Source organism: Lontra canadensis, unplaced genomic scaffold (genome assembly GCF_010015895.1).
Source record: "Lontra canadensis isolate GAN:19392208 unplaced genomic scaffold, GSC_riverotter_1.0 scaffold53, whole genome shotgun sequence".
In the NCBI taxonomy this organism is placed as follows: domain Eukaryota; kingdom Metazoa; phylum Chordata; class Mammalia; order Carnivora; family Mustelidae; genus Lontra; species Lontra canadensis.
In genome coordinates this window covers 9,636,925-9,651,252 of record NW_022631047.1, presented here as the reverse complement: position 1 = coordinate 9,651,252, position 14,328 = coordinate 9,636,925, and the positions used below count along the sequence as shown (strand labels likewise).

The 14,328-nt window shown below is 53.3% G+C and overlaps 1 protein-coding gene across 10 annotated transcripts in view; it reads right to left on the bottom strand.

Annotated features, from left to right (window-relative positions):
- Nucleotides 1-6,204, bottom strand: part of CHD4 (chromodomain helicase DNA binding protein 4) — a 30,352-nt gene extending 24,148 nt beyond the window's left edge. For 7 of the 10 annotated variants that reach the window (XR_004384707.1, XR_004384708.1, XM_032874747.1 and 4 more), the window contains exons 1-6: nt 6,082-6,204; nt 5,038-5,215; nt 1,348-1,469; nt 938-1,153; nt 601-719; nt 237-478 (exon numbers count right to left, since the gene is read on the bottom strand). Coding sequence is in view for 8 of the 10 variants with exons in the window: in XM_032874747.1 (XP_032730638.1) it covers nt 237-478; nt 601-719; nt 938-1,153; nt 1,348-1,469; nt 5,038-5,137 (799 nt within the window). In the remaining 2 variants the exon portion in view is untranslated. The remainder of the gene's footprint in view (nt 1-236; nt 479-600; nt 720-937; nt 1,154-1,347; nt 1,470-5,037; nt 5,216-6,081) is intronic. The other 3 variants (XM_032874751.1, XM_032874753.1, XM_032874755.1) reach the window with 2 other exon arrangements.
- Between the last annotated feature and the right edge of the window lie 8,124 nt (nt 6,205-14,328).

The following is a 14,328-nucleotide window of genomic DNA, read 5'->3' as shown; positions in this document are numbered from 1 at the left end:
CACACTTAAGATCAGGTAATCCACACATGACAACAGATGGAAAAGATTAATAAAATATTCTCTACCTAAGCACATTTCCCCATGTCCAGCTTCCCAAAATTCCCCTCCTAAATCCAAGATTCATTTCTACCTCATACTCCTCTATCTTTAGGCTGACAGAACAGCGTCCTCATGCTTCTTCTGTCTTCAGTATCCCATGCCCACACCATCCCGCCTCACAGTGGGTCTCATTTCACCTTTGCCCTCCTTGGTCTTGGCCTTGCGGATCGGCACCTCCACAGGCGGAGGAGGTGGTGCAACTTCAGTGGCCGTCACCATGCTCTCCACCACAGCCACCGCTGCCGCCGCTGCCGCCGCCACAGAAGCCCCGGAACTGCCTTTGAAGGGATTGTTGGTGCTGAACTCACGCCACTTTGCACCCAAAACCATCATCATCTTGGAGACAGCAATCTTGGGGTTTTTGGCAGCAATGAGGGGTCTGGTGGAGAAATGGACAAGAACAAAGAGGAAAATCTTTGAGAATAAATGAGACAGAGAGAGAAGCGAATAGAGATTATTCAGGCACTCTCCTCCCCAGCACCCAAGGCCCCCACGATTTACCGGACAAACTGGCTGAAGGCCTTGTAGTTGGTGAGGGTGCGATAATCCTCCTCTGAGAACACATGATCAATGTCTTCCATGCCCCAGTCTTCCAGGAGCTGAGCGGATGATTTAGGCTCCTGCAGAGAGAGCAAGGTCAAAGACCTGACACCTAGTGTCCATACTTGCTAAAGGGAATCTGAGCTGAGATGAAGGCCTGCAAGACCAGGGGAGGAGAGCGGAGAGAAAATCATTACAACCGGGGAGAGAGAACACTCTAAGGGGCAGTGCAGTATCTGGGAGACAGAGGACAGGAAGCCAACCACAAGCACACAGGAGAGGACAGAGGTCCAGGCACCTTTGAATCATCATCATCGTCATCCTCCTCCTCCTCTTCCTTCCGCTTGGATTTACTCTTCTTTTCTTTCTTAGGTCCAAGCTTCTTCTTTTTCTTCTTGCCAGGGGTATAGTCGCTGCCCTCACTGTCTGAGCGCAGAGCCACCTCTTCCTCCTCCTCCACAAACTCCGGCCCCTCCCCAGAGCTGTCCCCCAGCTGCCGGCATAAGAGCATACGCTGGAGCAGGGAAGGGGGAGAGGGAGACAGACACACACATGCTACACACATGCTGACCTCGACAGCCCTGAGGCTCATCCCCAGGACCTGGCCCACCACTGGAGAAGAAGAAACAAATGTCCCCCCACACCCCTCAACCGTTCTCATCAGAGCTTCTCCCTTCTTATTCCCCAAACATCCAGTCACCCACTCACCTCCTTTTTTTGGCGCTTGCTCTTAGGGATTTTAGGGTCCCGAGGTTTCTTAGGCTTTTTCTTCTTCTTGAGCTTTGGAGTCTCTGCCTCTGACAAATCCTCTTCCGGGTCCTCTTCATTTTCTACATATATTTGGCAGAGAGAGGAAGGTAGAGAAAAGATCAATAGCAAAAGGTCAGAGCCTAATCCAAAGGCTTTAGACTTTATTCCCCCACCTCTTGTCCCAGATTCCACTGAAGAGAACTGCTATACTCACCACAGAAGGAAGCTGATACTCAGGACAAAAACAGACAAAGAGAGAGCTGTATATACCCGAAATAGGCCTGTCAGGCCAAACCAGGCCCACCTCGGGCAGCTGTCCAGACCCCTGCCTCCTTTCCCTCATCCCTCACTGGAGTCCTCTATATGCTCACCAGTGCAGCTGAAGCAAGGTGCTTAGAATAAACCAAATAAGAGAAATAGGTCTAGCCCTCCTCTAACTGTCCACCAAATATCCTACAAACCAGGGGATGAAAATGAAAGGTCCTCCCTATAAGGCAAAAATGACAGAATACATCTTAACCACATTCCCAGAACGGTATCAGTTCAGGGGTCCCAGAAACCACACCCTTCACTACCCACTTTGGGTCATCACTGCTTAAAACCACCAGAATCCTCAAGCCAGAGGTTCAGTTGTCAGCTCAGTATCATACCCACTCCCAAACATAATTTCCTTTCCCCATCTCCAGCTCTGCAGTTCCTCCCCAGCTTCTCCTGGGTCAGTAGCCTCTTCTCCCCAGGGGCCCAAATCAGCCCAGCTGTCACCATCTCCTCCACACCCCCCCCCAATCCTCCTCCCATCTGGCTCCACCTCCTCCCCTGGCTGGGAGCACACACAAAGCCTGGGGTAATACTGAGAGCTCCTGGGCAGGGATAGGTGGGAAGGGGCACAGAGGGGGAGGAGAAGACCAGGACGCAGCTTCCTTTGTAACTAACACACATTCACACCACCTCCCTCTTCCCTCCTCTCTCTCCTTCTTCCTAAGCCACCCCCGCCCAGGGAGGGGGGGAGTGGAGAAGGGAGTGGAGAGAAGGAGGGAGTGCCTCACCCACTGAGGAGAGGGAAAATGGCTCCTGACCGCAGAAGCCAGCCCAGGGCACCTAGCTGCCAACATAGGACAGGAAGTAGCAGGGGAGGGGGTGGGGTTGGGAGAGGTAGCCGAGGAAAGACTACCCTCACAAAGACTTCCCAAATTACTACCTGGCCCCAGGTCCACATGCCACTTCTCCTAACACCTATTCCGGGATAACACAGTTCTCAAGAGGCCACTCTAATGTCCTACACAAGGAAACCCAAGACAAACGTGAAGGGTAATACAAGAGGGACTGGGTTACTCCCCTCAATCACAATTATTTTTCCAATCATCAGAGCTAAGATTTAACAAAGGCTCAGTGGAGCTATGGTCAGAGCATACAACCTTCTCAAATTTTTGATATCCAAAAGATTTACCTTGAGGAATGGGAGCCCACAAGAACTCTCTATAACTCAGGTTCCTCCTTACCACCTATCTCCCCAAGAGTCCAAGCCATAAATCCTAAACCACCTCTCATGGATTACAAATAGCCACCTATCCAACATATATGGGGAGTGATGTCTTCACCAAGAAAAAAGGAGCAGCACCTGGACAGTGCTGGACAACAACATGCTTCTTTCAATCTTACACACATACTCTTTGGCCCTGACCCCCAGAACTGGCCCTAAAATGCTTCTGGCTCCGCCCTTCCTGAGCAAAGCAGATACTAGGGAACATGAGACATTAAGCTTGACAAAGCACCATCAGCCTCCCCCCACTCAGCCCGGGATCAGGCCAGGCTTAAGAAAGCCCCTCCCATTCCCTTGGGAATGGAACACCAGCCTGGATCTCACCAGAAAGAACCATTTTCTTAAGGCTTCTCCCCAGCAATCCCCATGTCACCCCCCTCACTAATCAGTTCCATTTCTCCGTTCCTCGTCTTCCTCACCTCCATAAAAACTGGATACAAGGACAAACTCATGCAGGTGAAGGGAACACCCATCCTCATAAGACCCCCAAACTTCTCAGGCAGATAATGTGCTGAGACAACTTGCAGCAAAGTGGCTGAGACATAAAAGATTTGGGAAAGGGGCAGGAATGGGGCGTGGCAAGTGGAAAAACTGGGTCATGCTACAGCTTGGGGCAGAGTTCACCCTGGGAGCCTGCACAGCTCCCAATCAACTGGGGGGGGGGCAGCCCCAGACCAAAAAGCCAATGGGAAGCCAAGATGTGGAACCAGCATTGGCTGGATAGCACTACTACTTCTTTGGCCCCTCACAGAAAGGAACAGATCATATTACCTAAACCACCACCCCGCCCCCACCTTGGGCAATAGCACCGAAATTTGCCACCTTGGCCTACATGGTGATGAGACTAAGTCTAAGTTTCTTATCCCAACAGCTGAAGATTCAGTAACAAGACCCCTCTCCTAAGTGCCCTTAGTTTCAAACGAAGACTTCCAACTTAGAAGACGCCAAATGTAGAAACATCTTTCCCAGACCACTTCAACTTGCTGCTAGAGCTAAGGAGAGAGAAGGCAGAAGTGAAAGATGTTTGATGGGAAACAAAAACAGGACGAGCAAGCTCTGGAATTAAAAGAAAAATAAATATAAGCAGAGAATTAAAAAATGGCATTAAAAAAAAAAGTTCGAAAAAAGGTCAAGGAAACAAGTAGGTGACTTAGCTAAGGGCTCTTTAAAAGGAAAGACAGCCACTTAGATGCATGACATCAATCACCATTTGAGAAGAGACAAGGGCTACTCCAATCAGGCAGGGTGATTATAACCATACGGGTTTGGCCAGTCCAAGGAGCCACCCCCAAACACAGACAGAACAACCCCCAACACACCTACACAAACACTTCATGCCACCAGCCCAAACCCTAGGCTCCCTAGGCTCCTTGCATGGAGGCAGAAGCCTCTAGGAAAAAAGCCGGTATTATGTCCACTTGCTATAGGAAAGTGGGGGGCGGGGGGAGTCCGCAGGGTGTCACCTCTGTTCTTTTGCCCCTCCCTAGTATATCTTTCAGGCTATGACATCCTACCCCTAGCCCCCATCATTTCCCCACTTCAAACATTCCAACAATCTGCCTGGCTAAAAGCGCTCTACAACCCAGCTAAGGAGCGCAATTCAAACTTCACACAGTTGAGACAGCACAGAAAACCGGTAACTGATCAGAAGCTAAAAATAATCAGATAGAGAGTAACCAGCACTCCCTCTCTCCTTTCCACAGCAGCAACCACAGGATCCTACCAACACAGATGAGCGACTGGTCTCCAAAATGCAATCCTCAACACATACCCCCTCCCACTCCCCCTCCAGGGGTCCCAGCCACCTGCATTCCTCCATGGACCCGCACAAGGTAAGGTCCGCCAGCCCAGAGAGCTCCCTCAACCGGGAACTGCATAGCATTCCTGAAGACAGTGCAGCAAGCTTGCATCTAGGTCCCAGAGCCCAGGAGGCACATGGCTTCCACCCCCTCCCACAAGAGCTCCGCAGAAGGGAACCACTCCCTTCGGATGCCCTCCACCTCAGACTCTGCACACAGAGAGAGAGAAACTCAACCCTGCCTCACCAGAGTCGCTAGGGAGGGCCCAAATGCCTCCTTCCTGCCCTGGGCCCTTGGGGAAGATGTTACCTGGGTGGGGTGGGGGCAGGCTGTTGTTCAAAAGTGCATCCATATCTTCCTCCTCGCTGCCCGCCGAGCAGGGGGACGGGGAGCCCAGGCCCGACGCCATCCCCTTCCGCTCCCGGCCAGGGAATCGGCCCAGCTGCTCCTGCCTGCGGCCTGGGGCCCTCTACACTGGCCCGAGTCACTGTGCGGGGGAGGGGGGGAAGAAAGAGAGAACAGTCAGTGACGCGCACTGTCCCCCTCCCCCACACCCACCCGCTCTTTCCGCCCACCACCACCAGCGGCCCCCCCACCCAGCCACCCTAGCAGGGCACCCGAACCACTCAGGCTGAACTTAGTTCCACACTCCTCGAGGGCAGCCCGGAAGCCGGCTCCCCAACCGGAGCCCCCCAGATGAGCGGGAGCGACGCCCCCGAGGGCAGGCTGGTGCAGGCGTGGGGAGGGGGAGAAACCAGACTGGACTGAGCAGGGTGTGACGCGGGGGGAAGGGGTCCGAGTGGACGCGGCGCGGGGGGGCTGGGGGAGGCGGCAGGCGGCGAGGCGCTCGGGGACACAAGGTCACTTGGGGGTGGGGGGGCGCCTCCCTGCGCCTGGGGAGGGGCCAGTCCCCAGACAGGGCAGCTCTCCAAAGGCTGTCCTCTGGGACAACTCAGGTTCTCCCGAGGAGCTGCGGGGCCGAGGGGGCGTGGAGGCTTGGGCGCTCCAGGGGGCTGGAGGTTGGGACCCGGGGGGCGAGGGAGCGCCCACCGGGCAGGGGGCCGGGCCACGTGTCCCGGGGGGCAAGTGAGCAAAGGGCGAGGGGGCGGGCGCCGGGCATTATGGGAGACCAAGCCCGAGGTGGGAGTCGCGGGGGGCAAGACTCGAGCCGGCTTAGGGCGGGGGTGGGGGGGTAGGGCGCCCTGCAGGCAAAGGAAAGGAAGGGTCGGCTCCTCTGGGCAGGGGGCGGTCCGCGAGTCCCGGACGTCTGAGGAAGGGGTGGGTGGAGGGATGAGCTTGGGGGCTGGTCGGGCTGAGAGGGGCGTCTCTCTGGGAACCCCGCGCTCTCCTCACCCCGGAGCCGCCGCAGGTCGCGCTGGGTCCGGCCCGGTGTCACTCCCGCTCCGGCTCCTCCTCGCCGCGGCCGAAGGGGGGAAAATGGCTCCGGCTCCGGCGTCTCCTCTTAAAGGGCCCGAAACACCGGCCGGGAAATCCCACCGCACAGGCCCCGCCCCCCCACGGACAGCCCATAATAACCTCAACCAACTCCAACCCCCCCTCCACTACCGCCACCCTCCTCCTTAGGTCTCCCGGGCAACCCCCGCCCCCTCGTCGCTCAGGCAACCATTGGCCACGCCCCCTTCGAGCGCGCGCGCGCGTGTCACCCGGGCAACCACCCACCTCCTGGCCATCCCATAATACACACGGACACCCTACCAACACCACCCCCCCCACACACACACACTCCATACACCTATATGCCAAGGCTGTTGACATCTCATAATATTGCAGACCTTTTGCAACTAACCCTTTCCCCACCTCAGACATCCCATAATAGTCATCCTTTGCCAACTTCTTCACTTTGGCCCTAATGCTAACATCCCATAATAATTCGTCACCTCTCCTTCCCCATGGCCATCCCATAATAAGCACCCCTCCCAGCACTTCAGCCTCACAGCCCATAATACTCATCCCCATCCCCCACAGACATCCCATAATAACCACTCTTCATCCACCCCCAGTTAGATATCCCATAATAGTCAGAAACTCCCCCCTCCCCCCCACATTACAACAACGGACACTTCGGCCTCCTCCCACACACATCCCGTAATAATCAGTTTCCCACTTTCTATACTCACATCCCATAATAAGCAAACCCCTAGCCTGAGCTCCCCTCAGCCCCAGCAGGATAGGGTCTAGATCCTCAGAACACCACCCTCAGCCTTCATACATCCATTCTAACTCCACAGCCCATAAAAACCTTCTCCTCTGTCAGAGAGATATCCCATAATGATCGGCAATCCTACTGTCACCCTACAGATGGACATCTAATCTCCTTTCCTCTAACCCTGGAAAGATATCCCATAGTTCTACTCCTCCACCCCACCCCCTGATATCCCATAATAATGTCAAGCAGCCCGTGGTCCACCAGACATACTATAATACTCCCAGCACAACCCAGAGTCACATCCCATAATGCTTCACCTCCAGCCACCACCCCTATGCCTTTCCAGCCAGGCATCCCATAATATTCATATTCAAACCTCCCCCACCTCCACAGGCTGTCAGTCTATTCTAACACCCAGAGCCACAAGGGTGAAGCAGGCTACCCACACTGCCCTGTGCCCGCCCCAACTTGTACACACCTTTACCCCTTTCTGGGCCAAAGCAGTATCCTGGCATAAAGCCTCTTGATGTCTAGGACAAACCCTACCTTCCCTCATCCCATCATTTCCAGACACTCAGGAACTGAGAGTCAACCTAGGGCCCCATCCAATCCCACCAAATTCAGTTATTCTCCAGATGCTTACCTTCAGCTCTTAAGTTTTGGGTAGAGCCAACCAAATACCATGCTGATCAGATGAGCCATTTACATAAAGTTTAATTCAGCCATAGCATCCCATAATAATTATAAGCTCCTATCTTTACAAAGGAGTCTTTATTTCTCAGCATTTCAGCAGTCCTTCTCCCATGTCACCCTGCCTCTCCAGGTCAGGTGGTCCAGCATGCCTGGGCCAGTCCCATGGATGGACATCCCACCATGATATGAAGTGAGAATTCTGCTATATATATCAAGAACCAAGACCCCTCTCCTCCTCACTGCTACTCCTGTTCACTCAACAGACATGGCCAGAGCACCTAGTAAGGCAGCAAGCTGGGCGCCACAGGGAATGCAAGGACCACATGTGCCTCCCTTTAAAAAGCATGAACAACTCATCGAACTATGGGACAAGATAGAATGTCTGGTGTCAAGGGAACACTGCTGAGTGCTATTTCCCAATTTCCTGTTAAAGAGAATAAAAGAGATCCTAACTGGTCTTAGGAGAGATCAGGTCCCAGTAGAGGTTCTTGATAGTCCTTCTAGAAGCTAGAAGGTATTCCAAAAGGATTTACGGTATAGATGGGTGGTCAAAATATCTCCTATCTGTTCCCTGCCACACAAAGGGATTTTGATTGGAAAACAATGTCCATCTATCCAGTGTTTCTAAAACTGAAATCCTGTAATATCATTATGGGCCTCCTTTTTGAGAGACTCTTAACATACCAGAGTTGTTATCCTCATTCTTGAACACCAAATTCCGCTTACCTTCAATGTCCTGTATTTTTTAACCACTTTCTTGTTTATATCCTGAAGTCTCATACTTCCAACTGCCCCCATTCTCATCTTGTTGGGGCCCATTCTCCATCCAAAAAAACCCTTTGATGTATAATATTCACCATCTTTCCTCCTCCCATGTACAAGTCAACATTCCAGGATGCCTCTTTCATTCAGTTATGCTACAAGGTAGTCTTCCAACGTATACCCTCCCCTTCCCAGACTGGGCCTATCTTGCAGTTACCTTGGGGACCCAGTCTTAGAAAGTCCAAGGGCCCAGTCTTAAGAACTGTTAGCCCTCAGAGAGCCTGATCCCATAAACCTGTCATTTTTCCCTTTTCCTGGTCCCTAGAGAACCAGGACCCAAGTGAAAACCAATGTCGTAGCACCATTGCCTTGCTGCTCCCAACCCCCAAGGCAGAGATAATGTCTTTCTTTGCTCTCATGTGCCTTTTTCATACAAATCCAAGAACTATGGCAGTGGGACAGGTTGGAGAGAACCTGGATCATCTTCTAGGATGAACCTCACACCGTCTCTGCATTGCTCTTCTAAACCTCACTTTCCTAGAGAAAGGTCCTGGCCAGAGGACTCTGCCCTCCCCTGGGAACCCAGGGCTGGAGTTGTGGCAAGGAGAAATAAATTCAGGAGAGGTAAGAGCTTGCTTTAAGAAGTTACGGTCCCTTGGGGCACCTGGGTGGCTCAGTGGGTTAAAGCCTCTGCCTTTGGCTCAGGTCGTGATCCCAGGGTCCTGGGATCGAGGCCCGCATCGAGCTCTCTGCTCGGCAGGGAGCCTGCTTCCTCCTCTCTCTCTGCCTGCCTCTCTGCCTCCTTGTGATCTCTGTCTGTCAAATAAATAAATAAATATTAAAAAAAAAAAAAGTTATGGTCCCTTTGCTTCTCAGCAGAGCACCTGTGGTGTTAATACATCTTTTCACCAACTCCTACCTGACTTAACTCCCTGGAGCACCCTTTTGCCACATCCCTGAGGTGTGCAGGCCATTTCCCCCATTCTGCAAGGTTGCCATGATCTTCCTCATTCAATTCTCATGACATCAAAATTGGGCTGCATTCATTCGTGCAAACTCTCCCCCATGACCGTTCTGAGAACTTAGGATGGACCTTGTAAGCCTCACGTAGGGGAGAGGAGGCAGTTCTGTTAAGATATCATAATGTGGATATACCTTCTTTCAACAACATTCTCCTTGGCAGGTAGAGCTGCTAGATACCTATTGTGCCCTCCTCTCTCCCCTTTTCTCCAGGGAATCCAGCCTGCCTCTGGGCCTCAAATTCCCTTCTGTAATATCCCTATCTGCCCCATAGCCTTTTCTTCTCATATATATAAACCCCATTACTACAGTGATTCGTAATATAAACCATGAAGAGAGTTTTATAACTGGGTAGTCACAGCTTTGTGCCCGTGATTATAAACACGGATTGCATTTGTCCCCCATAGCTCTCTGCCCACCTCTCCCTGCTCCCACTACAAGGAGAATGTTAGAATCCCTTTGCCTCTTCTTGAGTTCCAGAGAGGGCTAGGATGAGTGTGTTTATGTATTGCTTTTGTGGTCTTTATGCTTCTTTGCTCCCCCACTCCCTGGCCCCATGCTACCCTTCCAGATAAATTACAAATAAACCACTAGCATGATTGGCCCACAGAGACTAAGGGTGGGATAATCTCCTGATTAATGCACCCAGGGGGACAACCTCTCTAGCCGGTTACCTTAGAGTTCTGTTTCCATCCCATGGTACAGAAGAACCTAGAATAACACTCAGAGTGGGTTGTCCATGGAGTTTTCAGTACATGCTCTCTCTACATCTCTATTTTCTGTGAGCCGCAGAAACTGCCAGTAAGAGGTCTAAGGGATCAGTGTTCTCCTGCTTTGTCAGAAAAGGGCTTTGGAAAGACAACATAGGGAGGAAAAGCCACAGTGACAGTGCATTGTGATGGCTAGACAGGATGCAGGTCCTACAGGGCTTTGGGGAGGGGGTGGGTGACAGGCCAGGCATTTGTCCTTCAGGAGCCAATTGAGCCTCTGTTCCAGGCGTGTGACTGCAAGGTTGCAAAGCCCCCGTGGCCCAACCCACCTACCTGAGCTGTGGTCCCAAGGCTCAAATCCAGGAAGGCGAAGTGGGAGGAGAGTACTTGGGTTCTGTGGTCACCCAGGAGCACTACTCCCTTTGGTGTGCCACACAGACAGAACCCAGACATTCCCACTGCCAGCCCAGCTCTTCAGGCCCTGGACTCAGCAACCCTGCAGCTCACAAGCTGCGAAAAGACCCAGGTGTCCAGGGTTCAGATTTGACCAGCTCTAGCCTGCCCCAGGGCCCCCTTCAAACAGCTGTCACAGAAGAACCTCTCTAGCCAGTTACTCTTGCCAGGCCTCAGGTCTGGCTCCAGGGCTCACCCCACCCTCCTCAGCTCCTTTCCCTCCCTCTTCCTTCCTTTCCTTCCTCACCACCAACCACCCCCACCAACCTCCCCAGAGCTTCACCTACCCAGGACAGCCCCACCCAGTTGTGCAGGGCACATCCCATAATAATCCTTCTCCTTGCTAGCCCCCACCCCCCCAAAAAAGAGAGGCGGCCATCCCATAATAGCCACCCACAAGAGACATTCCGCGGTGACCGCCCCCTCCCTGCAGAGCTGCCGGGAGCAGCCATCCCATAATAGCTGGCCGCCTGTTTTACTGGTTACGGCTGTGGAGGGAGCTGGAGAGGAAATGGAGGGGAAGGGGGAGGGGAAGAGGATCAAGGGCCCCCACTTTGTGGAGGGAGAAGGGGGAGGAGAGTGGCCCAAGGGGATTGGGAGCCAAGAGGACATCGTGCAGGTGGGAGGTGTGATCCGCTGGCCGCTACAACCCTGCTTTAGGGCTTTCTCCCCATTCCCCAGGGGCTGCCTTTCCCCCTGAGCACCTTGGAGGTGTCTGCTAGTTAAGGGAGATGCCTAGGATGGGTTGAGGTGCTCAAAGTGTGTGCCTGGGGATGGGTGGATTTCAGGTGTTCCCCTTGGGCCGTTTGAGAGAGAAGGCAGACCTTAGAGAGAGGATGGCAAGAGAGTAAGGGGTGGGGGGGTTGGAGAAGAGCTCCTCAGGCCCTCCCCATTCTGCACCACCATCCCATAATAATCCCCCCAGCCCCACTCCCCCTCCCACACACGACATCCCATAATATCTTCTGGAGAAGCAGTCCCCGCAGTAGGTACAAAGAGCTATCCCATAATATGCTCCCCCACCCCCACTCACCACCCCCCCAACATGGCCCCCCCCTCAGTCACATGCAGCCGGTGCCATCCCCCGCTGCTCCCCCCTCTGGCCACCGAAGGCCTTGCCAGCCCATAATACTCTTGCCTCTGGTCGCAGGAGGCCTCCAGCCCATAATATTCCCTTCCACCACCACCCCCCCTTCCCGCCCCGCACCCCTTCCTCCCGCCTCCAGTTGGATCCAGGCCTCACCAGCCCATAATATTCCCCAGTCTCCTAAGGCTGTTCCAGCCCATAATACTCTCCCTGTCTCCTAAGGCCTCTCCATCCCATAATACTGCCAGACGCCTGACCTGTGGGCCAAACCCCAGCCCGTTCCACACATCGAGGCTGTGTCAGCGCTGCTGGTCTCCCTCCCTGTCCCTCTCTCCTCCCTCCTCGGCGCTTTCCCTCCCAGGCTCCCTCCCGCCCTCCGGCCCTAGGCCCCTCTCCCGGCCCCACCCTGTGCCTGCCTGGGCCCTTACTTCCCCTCCAGCCTCCTCTCTTGCCCTTTCTCCTTTGCTGGGTTCTTCATCCCATGCCCCCTCTCCTCTCCCTTTCAGGCACTTTTCTACCCACTCCTCTGTCTGTGGGATAGACGTTAGGCCTAGTGGGGAGAGAGTGCCCCCAGAGGGCAACAGGCCAGTCACTGCCCCTGAAAACTGTCTACTTGACCTAGCACTGTGGAAACTTGCCCAGCCTGCCTTGCTCACCCATCCCCTGGCCCTGGTTCTGATTGCTGGCAGAGCCCTGTCTGGGTGAGGATTCACCTTGAAACCCTTGCTGTCTTCCAGAAACACTCCCCGTGGGCATCACAAACAGATTTTACCAATAGCATCTACTCCCCACACTCTTGTTGAAAAGAGAGCTCCCCCTTTTGGGGTTTCTCCCAGGTGCCTTTCCAAGGTGATCTCATTGACCTAACAGCAACCCAACAAGTAGATACTGTGATTCCCCATTTCACAGAGGAGAAAACAGAGGTTCAGAGAGTTGAAGTAACTCGCTAAGTCACATTGCCAAGAAGTGACAGAGCTGAAATTAGTACCCGCCCAGGTTGGTTCTGAGAGCCTTTGGGTTTCCCCAAGGCCTGTGTGAGAAACTTTGCTTTTTGGTGCTATCTCTTCTGGAGAGGATATAGCATGGTGAGAGCTACCTAGCCTCCCTCTGTCTCCAGGGTCTCCTGAAAGAATGAAGAAAGCAGGCCCGTGGTGTGAGATTTAACCTCTCCTTTCCCGTTTCCTCCATGGGAACTCCAGGTGGCAACCCAGTAGGGATTTCCCTCAAGCTGGTTCAGGGCTAAGGGAGAAGCATCCTGACCCTTTGGGACCCCCTTACCTTGGCCCTGGTTCTCCTGAATTTGTTTTATTTCAAGACCAATGATTGTTACTCTTCTCCAGGCTACTCACTGTGTGGAGGGACCTACAGAGGAGGGAACTCTTCCTACAGAAGAGGCAGAATTTGAGGAGAACCAGGGGAGGTCTTCTCTTCAGCTTAGTTGGTGGACAAGCAGGAGGGCTGCCTTGGAGATGCTGGGTACCTCCTGGCTAAGGGAGGGGAGTCATGGCCAACTGCACCAAGGCTGAGCCATCCCACCTGGGTGAGCCACCACCTAGCTACTCCTTTCTAAGGCTTCGATGGGGTGTGTTTCAGGGCTCAACACAACTGGAACCGTGAGTGAGCTGCGGGGTGCTCTGCGCAGGAGCCTAGGACCTGTGGAGGGGGAAGGGGCAGGTGTGTCGGAGGGTAAGAGGGTTAGGAGTATGGAGGAAGTAGTGGAGCACTGAGGGTGAGAGAAGTAGTTGGGAGAGGAGGCCCCGGTGAGGAGGAGACAGGAAGCTAGGGAGGGTGGATGGGACAGAGCCAGGATGAGAAGGTGGGAAGCCCCAGGAAGGGGAGAGACGGTGGAAAGTACTGCAAAGAGTAGGAGTTAGGGAGCCAAATAGCTACCATGCCTCTTCCCGGTTGTGTGACCTTCAGATCGCAGCTTCCCTAGGGTGCTTCATTTGTAAAATAGGGATAATAATTGTCCTTAACTCAGAGGCTTATGATAATCAATCACTAAATAATACATAATCAATAGTGATAAGCACCAGATGGAGATCCTGGCATAGGGAGTTATTTCCAAAACTTGTTCACGCTCTTCTCCCTCCATCTAGGATGTTCTCATTTTCCTCATTCGGATTTCCCTAAACTATAAATGGGGTCACCGCAGGACACGGGGTGAGGGCTCTGGATCACCCCCACATCTTGCACCTGTCCTACTGTGCACTCGGTGTTGGAGAATGCTATGAAAACGGCAGTGGCTGGCTCCAGATGCTCTTAATGTTTCCTAGCCTGTGGCTTGTCGGGTTCTTCTGTTCATTCCCCCTCTGCCTGCCCCATCTCCCGAATCTATTCCTCTTTGTTCTCGTGATAGAAACTCTTTGGATGCACTGATTGCGGAGAAACAGTCCACCAGAGCTTAAACCCCAGAGGTTTCACACTGGAGGTGACCCATTTCCATCCACCTCCACACACCATGGTCACACCTCTCCTTGACAATTTTAACAGCAGCCTGACCAGTCTTCCTTTCCCCCTTAGACTCCCCTCCCCACTTCCCTACAGTTTACCCCACACCGTCTGTCAGAGTGAGCAAAACCTCCCTCAGGAACCTTTAGGGGCTTCCCACTGCCCACGGAATTGACTGCCAACACCTTACTCTGCATTCTTGCATCTTCTGTCTGGAATGGTAATTATTGACTTGTTCTGTGGTCCCCCACAAGACA